The 19,058-nt window shown below is 34.0% G+C and overlaps 1 protein-coding gene across 1 annotated transcript; it reads left to right on the top strand.

The window, feature by feature from the left end:
- The first annotated feature begins 4,475 nt into the window (after window positions 1-4,475).
- Window positions 4,476-18,839, top strand: LOC129268882 (CD151 antigen-like). Its single transcript, XM_064104547.1, has 8 exons — window positions 4,476-5,100; window positions 9,063-9,215; window positions 9,588-9,794; window positions 10,285-10,359; window positions 12,518-12,622; window positions 13,341-13,556; window positions 13,823-13,906; window positions 14,904-18,839. Exons 2-8 carry the CDS (start codon window positions 9,084-9,086, stop codon window positions 15,090-15,092), a joined length of 1,008 nt encoding a protein of 335 aa, XP_063960617.1. The 5' UTR covers window positions 4,476-5,100; window positions 9,063-9,083; the 3' UTR covers window positions 15,093-18,839.
- The last annotated feature ends 219 nt before the right edge of the window (window positions 18,840-19,058 follow it).

Below are 19,058 nucleotides of genomic sequence, written 5' to 3'. Positions count from 1 at the left end.
CCTAATTGATGATTTTGTGGGTGAAAATCACTGATCAGTATACTATAGTATAGTAGATACAGATTAGTGGTGAAGATCACGTGCAAATACGTCACTGACCATTTATTTTAAAGTGCGCCCTCTTTCTCATTGCTGTTTATCATTTCTCGGGGGGTTTTAGAACCCTTAAAACACTTCTTACAAATTATTTTTTTATTGCATATAAACTACAAATAATTCGCCTCTTAACCTCCATATGAAGAGCTCGTGACTTGCAAAAGGGGGTTAGATCCATTTTTCATCAAATTTGCTTTTTAGAAAATTTGTCTCATGTATAAATATTTAGTAGCTCTAGAAGATGATACCAAAGAAAAGTTGAAATTCCCAATTAAAAAGTGAACAAAAAATGCAAAGAAAATCACGTTTTTTTCAAAAGGATTACATCCATTTCAGTTTGTTTGCAAAAGGGGCTAGATCCACAAAGGTAATTTTTGGGAAGAAATATATTTAAAAAAAACATGAAGACAAGCAGATTTCATTTCTACCCGATTTCATGTTCACATAGGATATCATGACAGTTTAGTTTCGCATAATAATATTGCAATATGGGAGATATTTAAAAAAAATTCCTCTGAATGGTCTAGAGTGGATCTAACCCCTTTTACAAGCAAACTCTTCTGAAGAGCTCATTTGCAAAAGGGGCTAGATCTATTTTTCACAAAATTTGAATTTTTTTCTTCAATGTATAAGATTCTAGAAGTTTAGTCGCTCTGATGATACTTAAGAAAAGTTAAAATTTCCATTAAAAAGTGAAAAAAAAATTGCAAAGAAAAATAACTTTATTATTCAATAGGGTTGGATCCATTTCAGTTTGCTTGCAAAAGGGGCTAGATCCATAATGGTAATTGTTAAAAAAAAACTATTAAAAATGAAGATAGGTAGATTTCTTTTATGCCCAATTTCATGTTCACTTGGTAGGGTAGTATATCATGTCAATACAGCTTCGTATAAGAATATCGCAATATAGGAGAATTAAAAAAAACATGATTTTCTCGGAATGGTCTAAAGTAAATCTAACCCCTTTTGCAAACAAACTCTTCATATCATCATTTCTATATCATCATCATCACTTCTATCATCATCATCATCACCATCATCATCATCATAATCATCACTTCTGTCATCATTATCACCATCACCATCATCACTTCTATCATCATCATCATCATCATCACTTCTATTTCATTATCATCATCATCATGGCCATCATCATCTTCATTATCACTTCTATCATCAACATCACCATCATCATCACCATCATCACTTCTATCATCATTATCATCATCACTTCTATCATCATCATCATCATCATCATGACCATCAACATCATCATCATCACTTCTATAAGTTCTATCATCATCATCACCATCACCATCATCATCACTGCTATCATCATCATTATAATCATCACTTCTGTCATCATTATCATCATCACCATCACCATCATCATCATCATCATCACTTCTATCATCATCATCATCATCATCACTTCTATCATCATCATCATCATCATCATGACCATCATCATCTTCAATATCACTTCTATCATCAACATCACCATCATCATCACCATCATCACTTCTATCATCATCATTATCATCATCACTTCTATCATCATCATCATCATGACCATCAACATCATCATCATCACTTCTATAAGTTCTATCATCATCACTTCTATCATCATCATCATCATAATCATCACTTCTGTCATCATTATCATCATCACCATCACTTCTATCATCATCACTTCTATCATCATCATCATCATCATGACCATCATCATCTTCAATATCACTTCTATCATCAACATCACCATCATCATCATCATCATCACTTCTATCATCATCATTATTATCATCACTTCTATCATCATCATCATCATGACCATCAACATCATCATCATCACTTCTATAAGTTCTATCATCATCATCATCATCACTTCTATCATCATCACTTCTATCATCATCATCATCATGACCATCAACATCATCATCATCACTTCTATAAGTTCTATCATCATCACTTCTATCATCATCATCATCATCATCATCACTTCTATCATCATCATCATCATCACTTCTATCATCATCATCATGACCATCATCATCTTCAATATCACTTCTATCATCAACATCACCATCATCATCATCATCATCACTTCTATCATCATCACTTCTATCATCATCATCATCATGACCATCAACATCATCATCATCACTTCTATAAGTTCTATCATCATCACTTCTATCATCATCATCATCATCATCATCACTTCTGTCATCATTATCATCATCACCATCACCATCATCATCATCATCACTTCTATCATCATCATCATCATCACTTCTATCATCATCATCATCATCATGACCATCATCATCTTCAATATCACTTCTATCATCAACATCACCATCATCATCATCATCATCATATCTTCTATCATCATCATTATCATCATCACTTCTATCATCATCATCATCATGACCATCAACATCATCATCATCACTTCTATAAGTTCTATCGTCATCACTTCTATCATCACCATCATCATCATAATCATCACTTCTGTCATCATCATCATCATCAGGACCATCACCATCATGATTGTGTGTTATGCACCCCAGTGTAAATACGTGTGTGGTTGGCTGGGCTCGGGGTGAGTGTGTGTGAGGGGGGGGCGTGTGTGTGTGTGCGTGAGTATGAATGTTTAATGAGTGCTGTGTGTCTTTGTGAATGTTTTTCTATCCTCTTTTCAAATTCATATTTTCTAATAATCAATATATATACCGTCAATTGTATTATACCTTTAATGTAAATTCATGGTTGAATTTAGTTTTTAAAACTACTATGTCTGTTTGTAATTTTTGTTATTCTTACTCAATGAAACCATTAATCTATCTATCTATATATATATCTATATATCTATCTATCTATCTGTCTGTCTGTCTGTCTGTTTGTTTGACCATGGACCAGGTCCATGGTTTGACCGTCTGTCTGTCTGTCTGTCTATCTATCTATCTATATATCTACCTACCTATCTATCTATCTATATATCTATTTACCTGTCTGTTTGTTTGACTGTCTGTCTGTCTATCTATCTATCATCAGTACCATCATCATCATCATCTTCTTCTTCTTCTACATCATTATTAGTGTTCAACTAAAAAAAAAACCGTCTTCAGTTTTATTTCTTTTATTGTTTTATTTGAAACGGGGCGATACAAAATAATGAGCAGGAAAAATACCTGAACTATGATTCTTTGCACTATGTACAATCTTAAAATAGTTGGGCAAAAATGCCAAACTTTTAACCAACCCTGGGCAACATACTGTCCACACAACTATTGGTTAAAATCTGCCCAAATCGGGTAATAAAAACTAATAACTGGGTAATGAATTTGCTCAATTGAATAATGACTGCCATGATATATATATATATATATTTTACCAACATACAATTTATATTACCCAACACGATGGACAGTATGTTGCCCAACATTTTAAGTGTGTAATATATAGGGTGCAAAATAAAATTACACCATTTGACGCAATGTTCCAAATATGGAAATGCAAATTGAAGATTTTCTGCAAGAAATAAACATGATTGGGACAATCATATGGATGAGCTGGATTGCTGAGAAAAAAATCATAAACATCATGAAAATGATAACAACTTTTCTACTTTCGTGACGAAATCAAATTAAATGCAATGCGAGGTAAACTTTGAACAACAACAATACCTCCTATAAAACCATTATTATTTTGTCTTTGAAAAGAAAACTCGATTTGCGTTGTTTAGAAAAGTTACAAATACCCAAGTTACGGTGGATATCATGGTGTTGATGACAATGAATTTGAATGTATACACCAATATTTTCATGATTTTTACGTTGTTTTTGGGTCGATTTTTATTGTTATTCGGCGACATTGTAAATGAGATTTCATATGTAATTTCATTCAGAACGTTATTCTTAATTAAGTTTTGAAAAAAAACTACATTTCAAAATAAAGTAGATTATGTTTATGCTTCTAGCCATCTAGGTAAAACATAATCTAATAGAGAATCTCCTCTCCAGGGGGGGGGGGGGCGCACGATATAATATGTTTGCATTGATATCAAGCATAACATAGCAGACCAAAACGAAGGACATTGGGGTGTCTAAATATCTTTTTCCTTCTCAAAAGAAACAGAAATCGTCACTTCTTTCAACCATCCCATTGTGTATCACTGTTTATCTCTCGTTGCTTCTGCTATTGTGCGGCACGACCCAAGAAGTTACTCCTATTCACAGGCAAGGATTGGAGCAGAAAAAAAAAGACGACGAAAATGGTTAAGGAATGCGAACGGTCCAGCGGCCCTTTTGTTGGGCGTGCGTATGAGTTTTTGTTCAGGACGGGCGTGTATGCCCCATACACGTAATATGATAAAAGATGAGTAAAAGTTTTGTGGATGAATGGGTCTGTATAGCCTTGCTATTCTCGTTCCATTCATTCATCCAATCCTTCCTTGATTTTAAAAACCGCCCTGTCATCACAAAAGCGAGCATTATACAGCATGCAATCTCGACGAATATGGTCTACATTTTTCCCCACAAAAATGTTCTTTATCTGAGCTATGTTACACCGTCCGGACACGACTCTGGAGGCCCGGGTCTGGAGGACTTATGATATCTCGCTGATGAAATACGACTGACGGAAATAAACACACAGGATAGCCGACAATCAAAATGATCTGGTTCAATTTGTATCCTTGTCGCCTGTTTTAAGTGGTAATCGAATCGGGTTTGGCGTTTTTTTCGTCGCTATTGTTAAAGGGCCTCCAGTTTTGAAGCGCCCCGATAAGAAGTTGATCTTGTTTATTGGGAGCTGCTATTCTGAATACACTATATTGCCCTAGGGGTGTGCTATTAACGTCATCGCATGGATTGCTTTAATTGATTGAATTGTGTTTTCGCTAAATAACTGACTGAAAGTATATCCATGATAATTAGAGCCTTCCACAGGACCGGGCATATACGTATTATTCATCAGGTTTATAAGGAGATATATCAGAAATTGGTATGTATTATTTTCTCTCATTTTTGTCATATATTCTATTGTTTTATGTCCTATACGCCTATTAGAATTGAGCAAAAACGTCATTCTTCTGACATGAGAAATTCAACCTTGAATATTGTTTTATAAAGGTGTTATGAATAATAACATCACGTTGAGTTTATTTTTCGGTGAAGCAATTCTCATTCTCGTTAGTTTTCTGGCCAGTTTTATGTAAGGTATACGTATGATGTTTTAGTCCATTATTGTTGAATATAGACACTTTCTGTTTCCTTTCTTATTCTCTCTAAACTCGTTTTCCACTTTATTCTAATCATCGGACTCTTTTTCATTCATTTTCCCTCTGTTTTTCTGTTCTTTGTTTTTAATTTCGTATTTATTTCTTTTTTCGTTATCGTTAAACTGGTTATATTATCACTTGCAACTCATTTTTCTACAATGTAATTAGTTTTTCATAAGATGGAGCTACTGTGGGATGCAAATAAAATGTAAGATCTTGAATGGTGTTTATGATGGTAGTGATGATGATGATGATGATGATCGTGATGTTTTGCTGCTACTGATGATATGGATGTGATGATGACGACAACGAAGGATGATATGTTGTTGTTGATAGTGATTATGATTACGAATTTTAATTATGGTGATGATTCAGGTGGTGGCGATGGTGATTAATCATGGTGACGACGACGATGATGATGGTAATGATGATGGAGATGATGGATATGAATTGTGGTAGGACACAGTCATGTTCTCCTCTTCATTTTTTCATTAGGGACAAATGATAGATGACTGCCTTTTACATGGTGATGGTGGTGATGGTGACGATGATGATGGTGGTGGTGGTGGTAGTGGTTATGATGATAACGATGATTTGGATGATTTGTGGTCAGACAGTCACGTTCTACACTTTATTTGTATTAGGCTCAATCACGTATTATTTCTGGTCCCATTTATCTTATTATCATTAAAAAAATATGTTCCATATTGTGACTTCTGTGCGAATTGCGGCATTGTAACTTGTAAAATTGTTGTTTGGTTAAAAAAAATAATGTAAAGTTCAAGTTATCATTGAGATAAATTCCATCTTCTAAATTATTTTCCTAACAATTGAATAACTAAATATGCAAAATTATTATCAGAGCCTGTCGCGGTTATGGGGGATATTAAAAAGGTGGAGATCTAGATTTTGAATAAATGGATATTTTTCCATAGAAAAAAATCTCAAAACTGTAAAATCACTGTTAACAACTAGGTAAAACCAAACTTTTTCTGCTTTTAATTATTCACTAAAACATCAAGGTTTCTTTTTGAAAATTCTCAATACGGATCCGAACATTTCCCTAAGTTTGTTCGATTTAATACTCTTAAGCTAAATCATCATTACAATGTTTACCGCAGCTGACCCTCATAAAGGATCAGACCGGTGTTTTTGTACGAAACGAATTGTCACCCCAAAAGAACTTTAAAAATCGATAGGCCTATCTATTGAGATCGATTCATAACCACTTCTTTAAACGTCTCCGAATCTTGTCAGACTGTATAGGCAGGCGTTTCCCGTATTGACATAACACGTTGATGATGTATTTGGATGAGTCAAAAACTTTCAATTTTTCGTTGGATTTCCTGATAATTTCGTGGTTTGGAATAAGGAATGTTATCTAACCTTAATAAGATTAGTCTTCTTATTTGCACGGTTAGACATCTTTCCATAACCATATTCGTAGAAGAATATGAAGGGTTGAAAATATTGTGTCAAAGTATACCCACCAATCCGTCTTTCGGATGGTGACGTTAAAGGTCGGTCCCAGACGTAAATAATCATATCTGATTGATACAGGTCAGACAATATTGTGCTAAAGTACACTCTCCCATCCGTCTTTCGGATGGTGACGTTAAAGGTCGGTCCCAGACGTAAATAAACATATCTGATTGATACACGTCTGACAAAACTCAAATACACACACACACACCCATCTATCTAAGGCGTCCCCTTTTGATAAACCCAATTGAATTCTTTACTTAAAATTACAGTTCGATATTTTTGGTATTCCTTTCGGGACAATGTTGTGGAATTTGTTTTGATGCTGATAATTTGAGAAATCTCCTTTATTGTTTTGTATATTTTCTTTTTGATGTTTTTTAAATGATTCATTATTGTTGTCTATCATCTCTGATCTACTTGTATTTTTTTTTACTACTCATAATCATCCTAGTCGCCCTCTCTTATGAAATATTATAATGTTTATCATATTTAAGATATTGTATATAGTACAATCCAATGCAGAATGGACAAAATAATACTGAATGGAATTTAAAAAATCTCAATTTAGATTAATATTGTACTGTGTCTAATCCTGAACTAAATATTGATCATTTGGAATACGATTGAACTTTCGTGGATCACAAAATAATGAAATTACTAGGGTATATTTTTATTGATAATTTTGAACGTATGTCATATAATCTTAATATGGTAATCCATTCAAGTATAAGTATGCACAAAACAAAATTGTACAGGTTGGTTGGTACGAAGGTTACTTTTGTTAGTTCATACTTCAGGAGCGGATTCATAAATTCACAATTTTTAGTTTAAATTTGACTTCATGTTACATATTTCACAAGTAAACATAATACAAAAACAATATATCATCAGAAGATTTAATAATGGGCAGGTCAAGAAAATAGATCTATTTTGTTTCGCATTTTGTAAACATCCTTCAAAAGGGAAAATAGTGAATATACACTGTATGAATCATTAAAATGGCTGAGAATATTTCTAGCTAAATAAATAGATTAAAATTCAAAGAGTAAAATGCTGAAGATTTCATCCAAATCGGATAACAAATAACGAAGTTATTGAATTTTAACATGTTTAAAGTATAGTAATATTTTGTGAAAACAGTTATATGCACGTCGTCATGAATATTCATTAGGTGGACTGATGATGTCACATCCCCACATTCCTTTTTCTTTAAGTTATTATTACATGAAATGATAATTGTTTCATTTTTTCATACATGTGTATGATGCGTCTCAATTTTTATGAAATAAGTTGCAGCAATAAATAACTAATGCCTTTAATCAGTTGTCAATCCAATTGTATAAGTTCTTGGTAGAAAAAACCTAATTTTATATAATAAAATACAAAAGAACAAGTTGGAATATGACATCAATAGCCCACCTACTGAATATTCATGAATACGTGTCTAGAACTGTTTCACCGGAATAATCAAAATCTTTAAAATTCAATAACTTCGTTACTTGTTATCCAATTTTGATCAAATTTTCAGCATTTTGCTCAGTGAATATTACTCTATTCATTGAAATATAAATATCTTCAGCCAGGGCAATACTTTTAATGGAGCACAAGCAGGTATGGGTAAATACTGGGTTATGATAACAAAACATTTCTTACTGCATGGTCATCAAAGAAACGGAAAGGAAAATTATCCTTGTTCCTACATCTGAAATATGACCAAAATAAAGGAAAGTTATTTTGTGCATGGGTTGAATAATAAAAAAGGGACGCAATATTCATTTTCTGAGTGACAGTGTAGATGATGCCGAGAGCGGGAATATGAAATAGCTTGGACAAGGGTAGTTGAATGGGGACTTGGGTATAACAGTGGACCTTCTCCGTTCTCTGTTTTTTATGTAAGATTTCTCCTTCATTTATTTTATTTTGATTCAACGTCTTCAAAGTTTTCTCAATTTTTTTTCAATCTACTTTTTACGATTTTCCTCTTCTACTTCTCCCTCTTTTAACGTTTTTACGACGAAGAAAGAGGAGGGAGAGAATGTGGATGGGGGGGGGGGGTGAATAAGACAAGATAAAACAATCCCGAAAACGTCCTCATATCATTTATTAAATTTACCAGACTCGATCAAAATGCCATTTAAGTGATTAACCAATAAACTCACTATAACATTGCAATTCCTTTTATTGTCCCTTCCTATTTCAGAATCCATGATATCATTATAAAATGACCGATCACGCTGCTACCGAGGTGAAGCCCTCGACGAAGAGTTCGACCACGGCCTCGTCTCCTGGATATCTCGAAGCAGAAGAGATTCGACTCATATGGTGCTCCCATATATTTAACGCAATCCTATTCGTAAGTCTACTCATACACACATAACTTGGGTGTACATAAATACCACACCAATCATTTTACTCTGGTGTTAAATTATACAGATGGTTAGTTAAACACCTTGGGCATGTTGGGTGTTATTGCAACGCCTGTGGTCGTTACTTTTATACCATTTGGTGTTATGTTCAAACTTTAAGGTGTAATTTTAGCACCAATTAGCGTGTGGCCTTCTAAGCATATCCCCAGGTTTCGGTTTTAAGATTTTTTATATCATGTATTTTTTTTAATGGAAAATATGTTTGTAATAATTTTCTGTGACCCCCTTTTTTAATTAAACTTCTTTTTTTTTATATATAACTTTTCAAAAATACTTTTTACACCGCCGTCTTCCAACAGTGTGCGTGCCTCGGAGCTGTTTGTATCTCACTTTGGGTATGGATTGAACTTTCAACTTACGAGTCACGTGATGGAATCATCGCTCTGATTGGTCCACTCTATTACGTAGCGAACTTTACCCCACTTGCCGAGGGTGGCGCTGTATTCTTCATCATAGCCGTAGGTGCCATAGGACTCTGTTTTAAATCCCGGTGTACTCTCGTATGGGTAGGTATTTAATATGTTTAAAGCAATTCACGAAAAAAGCAAGACAAATCTACAATTATAATTCTATGTTTTTCTATATATGACTCAAAGGAACCACGAAATGGTGACATGAATAATAGGAACATTTTCAACAGGAAAATAAGAATTTAGAAAGTTAATATATAGAGTAAAAATATGGCTTGTACTGTATTTGTTTACTCTTTACCATAATAATCATGATCATGTCATAACCTTATCAAAGTTTGTTTCATTATGTTTGTGTTTTTTGTGGAACTGTATGATTATAATTCATCTCTGCATATTTTGTTTCACATGCCATATTCCCCATTTAGACCATGTTATTTCATCTCCATCGAAGGTTTAAATCACAATTTAGCTTCTTCGAAATTCTTATAAAAACAAATACATTTCTGTCAAATTGCTATTACTCTTAAATCGCATAGCAATAACTGTAATGTTTTTGTCTCTGTTTTTTTTTCTTTCTTGGCAGTATTTTGGAATGCTCTTTCTCTTATGCATGCTTTCAGTGGTCATTGCAATAATCTCATTTGCCTTATATTTCGAGGTAAGTGTTTATCCTCTTAATGGTGATTTTATGATAAGTTCTATCTAATCAGTAAAAAAAAGTATGTTCACTACACACTCTTAAAACAAATCAGTCAAATTGACTAGACAAATAGTCAGCTGGGTGCAACTGATATGCTAGTCACATTTCTGACATATATTCTAGTTATAGAAATAACTCTGTTCTACTAAAATACGACTAGAAAATAGTCCAATATGACTAGAATAACGGTTGCACCCAGCTGACCCTATTAACCAGTCGTTTTTTTTTTACTGATTTGTTATTTGGGTGCATGAAATTTTAGTACATGTTTAACAGTTTAAACATGCGTTTAAAATCTTGAACAAACTTTTAATATTTATTCTTCAATGAATCAAGCAAAGATAAATGAAGAAATAGAGGAAATTATATGAAAATTCAGGATCGTGTACTTCTATAATACCAAAGTATTCCATTGAGAAGAAGATGGCGTCTCCCCCCATCAGAGTACCCTGGCTCTGCCCCTAACTCCACCAAACCTACATAATGACTGACCGAGACTGATTAATCATTTAGTCATAAAAAATCACGAAACATGTAAATCAATTTCAGCTTATCCAATACAGTGATAGTGACCTAAATTGATTTTATATAAGTAATGGACAAGAAACTGAACTTAAGTTGAAGTAAATATGAATACTTGAATCACAAAGAACTTAATTAATCAAGGACGCAAATCAAATTAAATAAAAATTAAAAGTGTATTTCCACGACGGTGAGGGTGTCACAAGATATTCGTGAATGTATAGGAGCTGAATAAAGATTAAAAGAAACAAATTTAATTACATAAATTTCTCTAAAAAAATTGGATATTAGATAAGAACAAAGTTCCGAGTGTATGAAATACACAGTAAAATCGCTCTTATTTTTTAAAAATAAATTACTGTTTACTATATGAACCTGGCAGTAGTTGTCTAAACGGTTTCAACAATTGCTTAAAATCTTAAACAAAATAGTTTAATTTTTAACATTTGGTCATCGATGAATTAAGTATGGATGTATAAAATATCGAAAGAATCTAAACAGCGATTTACTATGTACATCCTGAAATAAGTAAAATGAGGGTAAGTCTCAAACCCGAAATCTTTACCGCACAGTAAAAAAATAGCACGTTGTTTAAGCCTGTCACTCTAACAACAAGTTATTTAAACTTTTTATAAATGTATAAACTTTTTAAACAACTTGTTTAAAAAGTTTAAACAGGAGTTGTTAGAGTGACGGGCTTAAACAACGTGCTTAACATTTTAAACAGCATTTTTCAGTGCATTCGAACACACGAATCCCGATTATCATGAACAATTAATTGCCTTCTCGGTAATAATAATAATTGCTATAGGTCCCTCCATTGTGTGAAGGATCGAAATTCAGAACCATATTTCAATGTCACCGGACAATGTTTAAGCTCTCTCTGGTGATTGGTTATTCATTAATGATCATGATTATGGTGATGATACTGATTACGATTATGATAATCATGATAATGTTAGTGATGATAAAGTATTAAAGTCATAATAAAATGATATCATTTGTAGTACTCGTGTTATAAGTAAGTAGTTTGCAGAATCATGTTCATTCAATAGCCTATTTGCAAGATATGCAATGGTTTGGTGGTTAGAACAATGAAGTAATGTGCTAGACTAATGAGAATAGATAATGATAATAAAGATTGATGAGATTTATAATGATGAAAGTTATAATGATAATAAAATAGTATATAGTAGTCATAAAAATAAGTAATAATAAAACATCAGAACAGAGATATCAATCAAAGGCCCTAACAACTTTTCGATTTCATTTTTTTGACAGGTTTTATTTCACGGGTCGTCGATTTTTATTTATTCTTTTTTTAGGGAAGGGGGGGGGGGTGAACATGCAAACAATCACAACTAAATCTTAATTTTACATTTCTGTACAGGTATAATGAAAAATGTAGAAGGGGGGGGGGGAGAAAAAGAATGATAATGATAATCTGTTAATGATGATGAAATTATCGATTTTAAGAAATTATTATCATTGTTTTACAGTAGTACAATTATCACCTTCGTTTTTATTTTATTCGTTTTATCAGCATTTATAACAGTTTTTTTTTAATGAATGTGAACAATACTTCCATGTACAGTTGAGCGACACTCTGAAAACTTCGATGGCTGATAAAATAGAATCTTACTACTCGACATCGGGCATGGAAGATATCACACAATACATCGACGTTATTCAAAAAGAGGTTCGTTTGGTTTTTTGGTGATTTTGTTCTAATGTTTATTGGTGTTTTAATTTTCTTTAAAATGTATGTTTATCTTGAACACTCCCCCTAAGTTGTATTTATGTTTTATATGTATCAGATTAGAGGGGAAGTTCACTCGGACGAAAAGTGGTCCGTCATTGCACCACGTACCTTGGAAGTTTAGGCCATACCTCAAAATTTGAATAAAGTACCCAAAATTTATTTTGTCCTTTTTGTTTATTCAATAGGTAAATGAATAGGCCTATATTATTGATGAAATGGGAAAGTTTTGAGCCAGTGTTGAGTGACGTAATGATTCAAAACTTTTGAGGGTCATGACATTGAGTACGGGCTAGGAGGGGGGGGGGGGATTCAAGTGTCATTCGCTCAGATTTTAACATAAGATCCAGAAAATCATGTTATATTTTACCATTTTCCCTTTCCTTCCCTTCCCTTCCTTTCTTTTCATTTTTCACTCGGTCGTGGAACTTTTCTTTTTCCCTTTTCTTCGTTACTTTCTTTGTGTCTTTTCCCTCACTCTTATTTTTATTATTATTTTTTTTTGGGGGGGGGGGGTGGTTAGGCGCCCCACAAGCCCCAAAGACTGTACAGCGATGGTAGTATTGAATGATGTATGTTCTAACTTCCCCTAATATATCTCATTTAATCCCCCTCCATCATATTTTTTAATTTTAATTAAAAAAATAACTAAATACAGTTCCATTGTTGTGGATCAATGGCATACACCGACTGGAATTCATCGACCTGGAAACAAGACAACTCGGGCTGGATACCGTCCACGTGCTGTGTTAGAACGAATGCGACGTCGTCATCGTCATCATCGTCGATCTCGTCAAGGATCATCAACGCAACTGCGTGTACAAACAGCAGTGGAGAAGCCGGCATCTTTCCGAATATGTACATGTACTCAAGAGTAAGATCTCGTCTGTGTAATTTGTAAAACGTATTGGGGCAATTCCATACGTGTCGTACGGGATATTTTGACCATTTACAGTCTCTTAGCTGAATGCTTGAGTAGTAGTACTTTAATATTACCACAACACAAATCAAAGTTCCTTGTTTGTTTGGACAGCAGGTTGAAAAGTGTTGTGAAAAAAAATACGTTTCTTGTTAAGAATATACAGTATAACTCTTTACGACTAAAGCGGTCCATTTTTTGTATTATTATTTTTTTCTCAGGGGTGTCATACGTTAATCAAGGATCCAGTAGAAACACCCATTCTTATATTGGGTGGCGTAAGTGCAGCTCTCTTTCTTATACAAGTAAGTATTATGGACATTATACATTTCTAAAAATATCCACAAAACCAATGTATGAATAAATAGTAATTTTGCAAGCAGTTTCTTTAAGCAGAAGCTGAAGATCGAAGTAAAGCTCGTCAACATATTTTGCTTGTCATAAATTAAGGGTGCTAGCATTTTTAAGCACCTTTTTTCAGAGGTGTTTCTTCTAAGCCCTTAGCATGTCCTTTGGAAGATTTTCGAAGTGACATAAAATAAATAGCCATGATGGAGGCCTGGAAAATCCCCTAATGACATGATATTAAACCTTGTCATATATTAAACTATTCACACTTTCAACAACTTTTGTAAACGTATTGAAATTCCAGACGAGCAAGGCGACTTAACACAAATGGGCAATTGTTAACAAGCTTAAACATATCGGAAAGTCTGCTATCTTCACCACACTATAATAAAATAATATACAACATTCATTACGTACAAAAATCTACGGACAATTTTGAATAGCCTTAAACATAATTGAAACTTTGTTATGTTCACAAGACAATAATAAAGTAATATATAACATTTATTACTTACACACATCTTTCCTTCTATGGGTAATTTTGTTATGTTCACAAGACAATGAAAAAATAATATATAACATTCATTACTTACACCCATCTATCCTAATTCTATGGGCAATTTTGAACTTTAAACATTTTATTTGAAACTTTGTCATCTTCACATGACAATAATAAAATAGGGCCTAATACGACATTGGTGGTGATGGTGGTGGTGATTTTTTTACCTGATTGCTAAGAAAGCATGAATGCTTGTAAGCAAGCAACCAGAGGACCGACGGCTTAAGGTCCTCTCCGAAGGACCTGGTACTGAGGATTAATGCCTTACCAAAGGGCACTAGCGCACCAAGTGGGAATCGAACCCGGGTCACCGGAATACGAGTCCCCCGTAATTCATGATAATGACAACGAAACCCACCCAATGATTTTATATTTATCCCCCTTTTTTTCGTCAGCTCATCAGTCTCATCTTCCTCATCAACCTTCTGCGGAGGATGGGGCCGAGATCGCCGGCGCAGATGAAGTTTAGCGATCGGGACACAGCCCGCGAGACTCTGGACAAACTTGACTACTGGCTCGACCGGGAAGCCGAAGAGATCAAGCGGCAGAGTGCCAAAAGGAAGAAAAAGAGTCCAAAATCCTGAGTCCAACTCAAAGACGTTGATATCAGACAAGTAATAATCGAACAGTACTGCAACGAAACTGTGGAAGGGAATTCTCTTCCTTTCCCGACAATTCTATATTGTTGTCTTTTCGCTCCATGTATTTTTCGGTGATGACGTCGTATAAACCGTTACCGACTGAAGAACCCATGAACCTGCACATCGGATCCGACTCCGGTCCGGTAGATAGAACGATTCATAATAATTGAAACGAAATGTTCATGAAAGGAATTTTCTCTCCCCCCGACAAGTCTATTCTGTCGTTCTTTCGCTTAATCCATGATGGATTTCTCGGTGATGACGTCGTTCAAACCGTTACCGACTAAAGAACCCATGAACCGTGCACATCGGATCCGGTCCCGGTCCGGTAGATTGAAACGTATTATTCACGCACTCTTTCTCTCAGTGATCGGATAGAGGACCGGGTGACCCAGATCGGATTGCGTGCCACAGACAGTCGTAAGCTGTCGGTGTTTGCCTCGATCCGACGTCGAGAAGGGGATGCGGTGCATGATGGGACATTGTGATTGGATATTTCTATGTAAGTGCTCACACTCTTCCCAGAATCCACGAAATTCCGGGAAGTTTTCCGGGAAGATCATTTCCGGGAATGATATTATTTTCTGAATATGTCAAAATCTATCACAAAATTGGATCTTTGTAATTAAAATGACACAGATTTTTGCTCGCTTGCTCGCAACTCTTCAAAAATTTTACCCGATACGTCATATTTTGCCCCCTCATTTTGTTTTGCTCATCGCGGCACTGGGGCCTTTTTTGTGTATAGAAGAAAATTATACAATCCTTGATTTTTTTGTGAAATTCCAGGAACTTTCAGAGTAAATTCCAGTTGCGGCCGCACAGAAACGTTGTTAGCGTAACAGAACGCTAATAGTAGGGCCAGTCACATCTTTCACGGGCGACAACCGCCTAGACGCATTGTTTTCACTAAGAGAGTACTAACAGTAGGCCTATCGGTATCGATAAATTCACAGAAACTTAGCCGAATTCCTAATAATCTAACAATAAAAGGCCCAGCAGAAGCTAACAGTGGTGTTAATGTTAATACAAATCACTAACAGTGCCAAGGGCACCAATAGTGACGATGTTAGTGAATAATTTCTCCCTTTAAAACTTGTCTCCCTTTCTTATACCAAGTAATTTAAAATAGACCTCGACGGAATTAAAGGGGTATTCCGGGCCCACACAACATATGAATAAATGGAGTAAAATTAGATGAGCAAATTGCTTAAAATTAATCAAAATCTGATTAAAAAATAAAATTCTTGAATATTAACAATTTAACACTATATTTTGCAAATGATATTACTGAGCAGCATGTGGCCATGAATATGCAATAAATGGAACGATGATGCCATATCCTCTAGCTCTTTCCCCTTTTTCTGATTATTGAAATGAACTCGTAATTGTCTCAAATGTGTGTATGTCGCCCGAGTAACAAAATGATGATCTTTGAAGCAATATTCTGGGTGGACAAAATTTAAATAAGCCTAACTTTGTATGATGCAACAGACCCTCATTGCATATTCCTGAAGACATGAATATAAATTTCACCGAAATAGGACCTAATGCAAAATTGTAAGATACCATAATTTTTTGTATTCATTTCTAATTTTTATCAATTTGTCAGTGTTTTGTTTGTCTCATTTTACTGTTCAAACCTTATTATTTTCTTCAGCCTGGAGTACCCCTTTAAGAATGGGTATATAGCGGGGGATATTGATTAGTTCCAAGATAATTATGATCCTTTTCATCAAGATGTTTTTCTTCCAAGATACATCATTATTTTAAGTGTTTGAAGACATTTTTAAGAATAGACCTTACATTAGAAAGAAGAACAATAGCTGATGAAATTTATCGCATGATAATCATCAATGGCAAATACTCTATCATGAGCATGATGAGTGAAGTCTGTGAAGAGCATTTTCAAACAAAAGAAACTGATGAAAAGTGGGATTGCATTTTCTTTGGGTACAGAATCTCCATCGTAATATCGTGATAGGCTAATTTTCTTGATCTTTTTAAAGCTTATTCGATATTTTTTAAAAATTAAATTAGTAAATATATATTAACTACTTGTTGTCATTTCATGTTTAAAATGTAATAAGGAAAATTTTGTAGGCCTATTTAAAAATAAATTACATTCCTTTACCCTTTCCTAGACAAGATTTTAAACTTGTAGGATGTGCAAATAATCATAACTAAATCTTAAGTTAAATCTAGATCACTACGCACAAATTAAAGATTTTGCCTAACTCAAATACCCTAACAACACTCGCGCCTAACGGCGCCCTAACAGTGCTTTCTGTGCCTTCTCTGCGATTATTCTACCCATGTTGTTAGAGCTGATTTGTTAATGAATAAATGATATACAGATCGTTGATCCCAGATGTAAATAATGCATTACTCTGACATTAGCAATCGCGGCGACATTACCGGTTGTAACAGGGCCCTTTCTTAGCGTAGTGTTACGCTAACAGCGTTTCTGTGCGGCCGATACAGGATGTTTCGTTTCGAAAAGTAGAAGCACTGTGTGAGCAGAAGATGAGAGTACTACCGTCCCATGGTAAAAGGAAGCAACTCCGTGAAGTGAGTTTCTATCAGTAAAATGAGGAAAATGCATCATATTTTTATGTGCTATTGAAATGTCTATATTTCCGAAATTGAGGGCTCCAATTCCTTAGCATCATGTAGAGCATACAGAAAATGTCCTAAATTAATAAGGTCAATTTTGAAATAAAAAATCAGGGGTGCTATTTTCTGTCATTGGATGCTTGGCAAAGTAGTCTAAAATGCTAAATAACACTGCCTTAATATCATGAATATTTAACACTAAAACCGCCTCATAGAGCCTGTTTCATGAACAGTTACAACTTTGGTAAATTTGCCATAATGGCAAATTACCATGCTAAAAGGCAGGGCTCAGTAGCCAATCAAAATCGAAGCTCCTGTTTATGATAGTTATCATAATAACAAATTTATCATTTATGAAGAGGCTACGAGGACAATTATTTATTATTTGGCAGATATTCGAATGACGTAAAAAGTAATATTCGAATGCCGATCGGTGGAAAGTCATTTGAATAATTCGAATATTTGCAGTTCCAAGACAGATCTTTACCGGAATATCAATAACTGAAATTCTGATTTATTTGAAAATATTAATATATGGAACTTGCCTCTAAAGTGAAAATAGATGCCATGCCTTTACCGGTTTATGTATCACATAAATCTGGACTCCTATTCAAGTGAATAGACTAAAAAAATAATATCAATACTATAAAAGTTTCGATATGATATTATATGACTAAACTTTCTATTCGGAAAACTCACTCCCAATTATAATATATTATATGACTAAACTTTCTATTCGGAAAACTCACTCCCAATATGTTTCATTGATTTTGCATGACTGAAATTTAAAAAGATATGAGAGTTCGATTTCATATACATGTTAAAAATTTGAACTTGAAGTTAAAGTTATGTCTATAGAATTGCTTATCCATGTACAACTATTCGCCATTGACACTTCAAATATTTAAACACTGTAACAATTCACTTATTTTTATATGTTTTAATTATACTCAATACATTGTTTACCATTATCAACTTTTTGTATTCTTGTCAGTAGTGATTATGACTTTCACAATATCCGAATAAATATTCACTGCATTTCGTCGGTGAAGAATGATTATTTACTAATCATAATTTTTGAAGTTGTAATATGTGTTTGTCTTTATATACATTCTACATATTTGTTATTCACTGATAATCAATTTAGCTGATCCAATATCTTTTTTAGGGGAATGAACTAAAATATATATTACGGTATACCGAGAATAAAGAAACTAAAAGGAGATTGTTAGAATTTTTTTATTAAGTATATATAATCCTCTCCTGGAAAACTTCGCAATTTATCATTTTTTT

The sequence above is a fragment of the Lytechinus pictus genome, chromosome 9 (genome assembly GCF_037042905.1).
Source record: "Lytechinus pictus isolate F3 Inbred chromosome 9, Lp3.0, whole genome shotgun sequence".
NCBI classification, from domain to species: domain Eukaryota; kingdom Metazoa; phylum Echinodermata; class Echinoidea; order Temnopleuroida; family Toxopneustidae; genus Lytechinus; species Lytechinus pictus.
The sequence above is the reverse complement of the archived record's forward strand: the minus strand, read 5'-3'. Positions and strand labels throughout refer to the sequence as shown.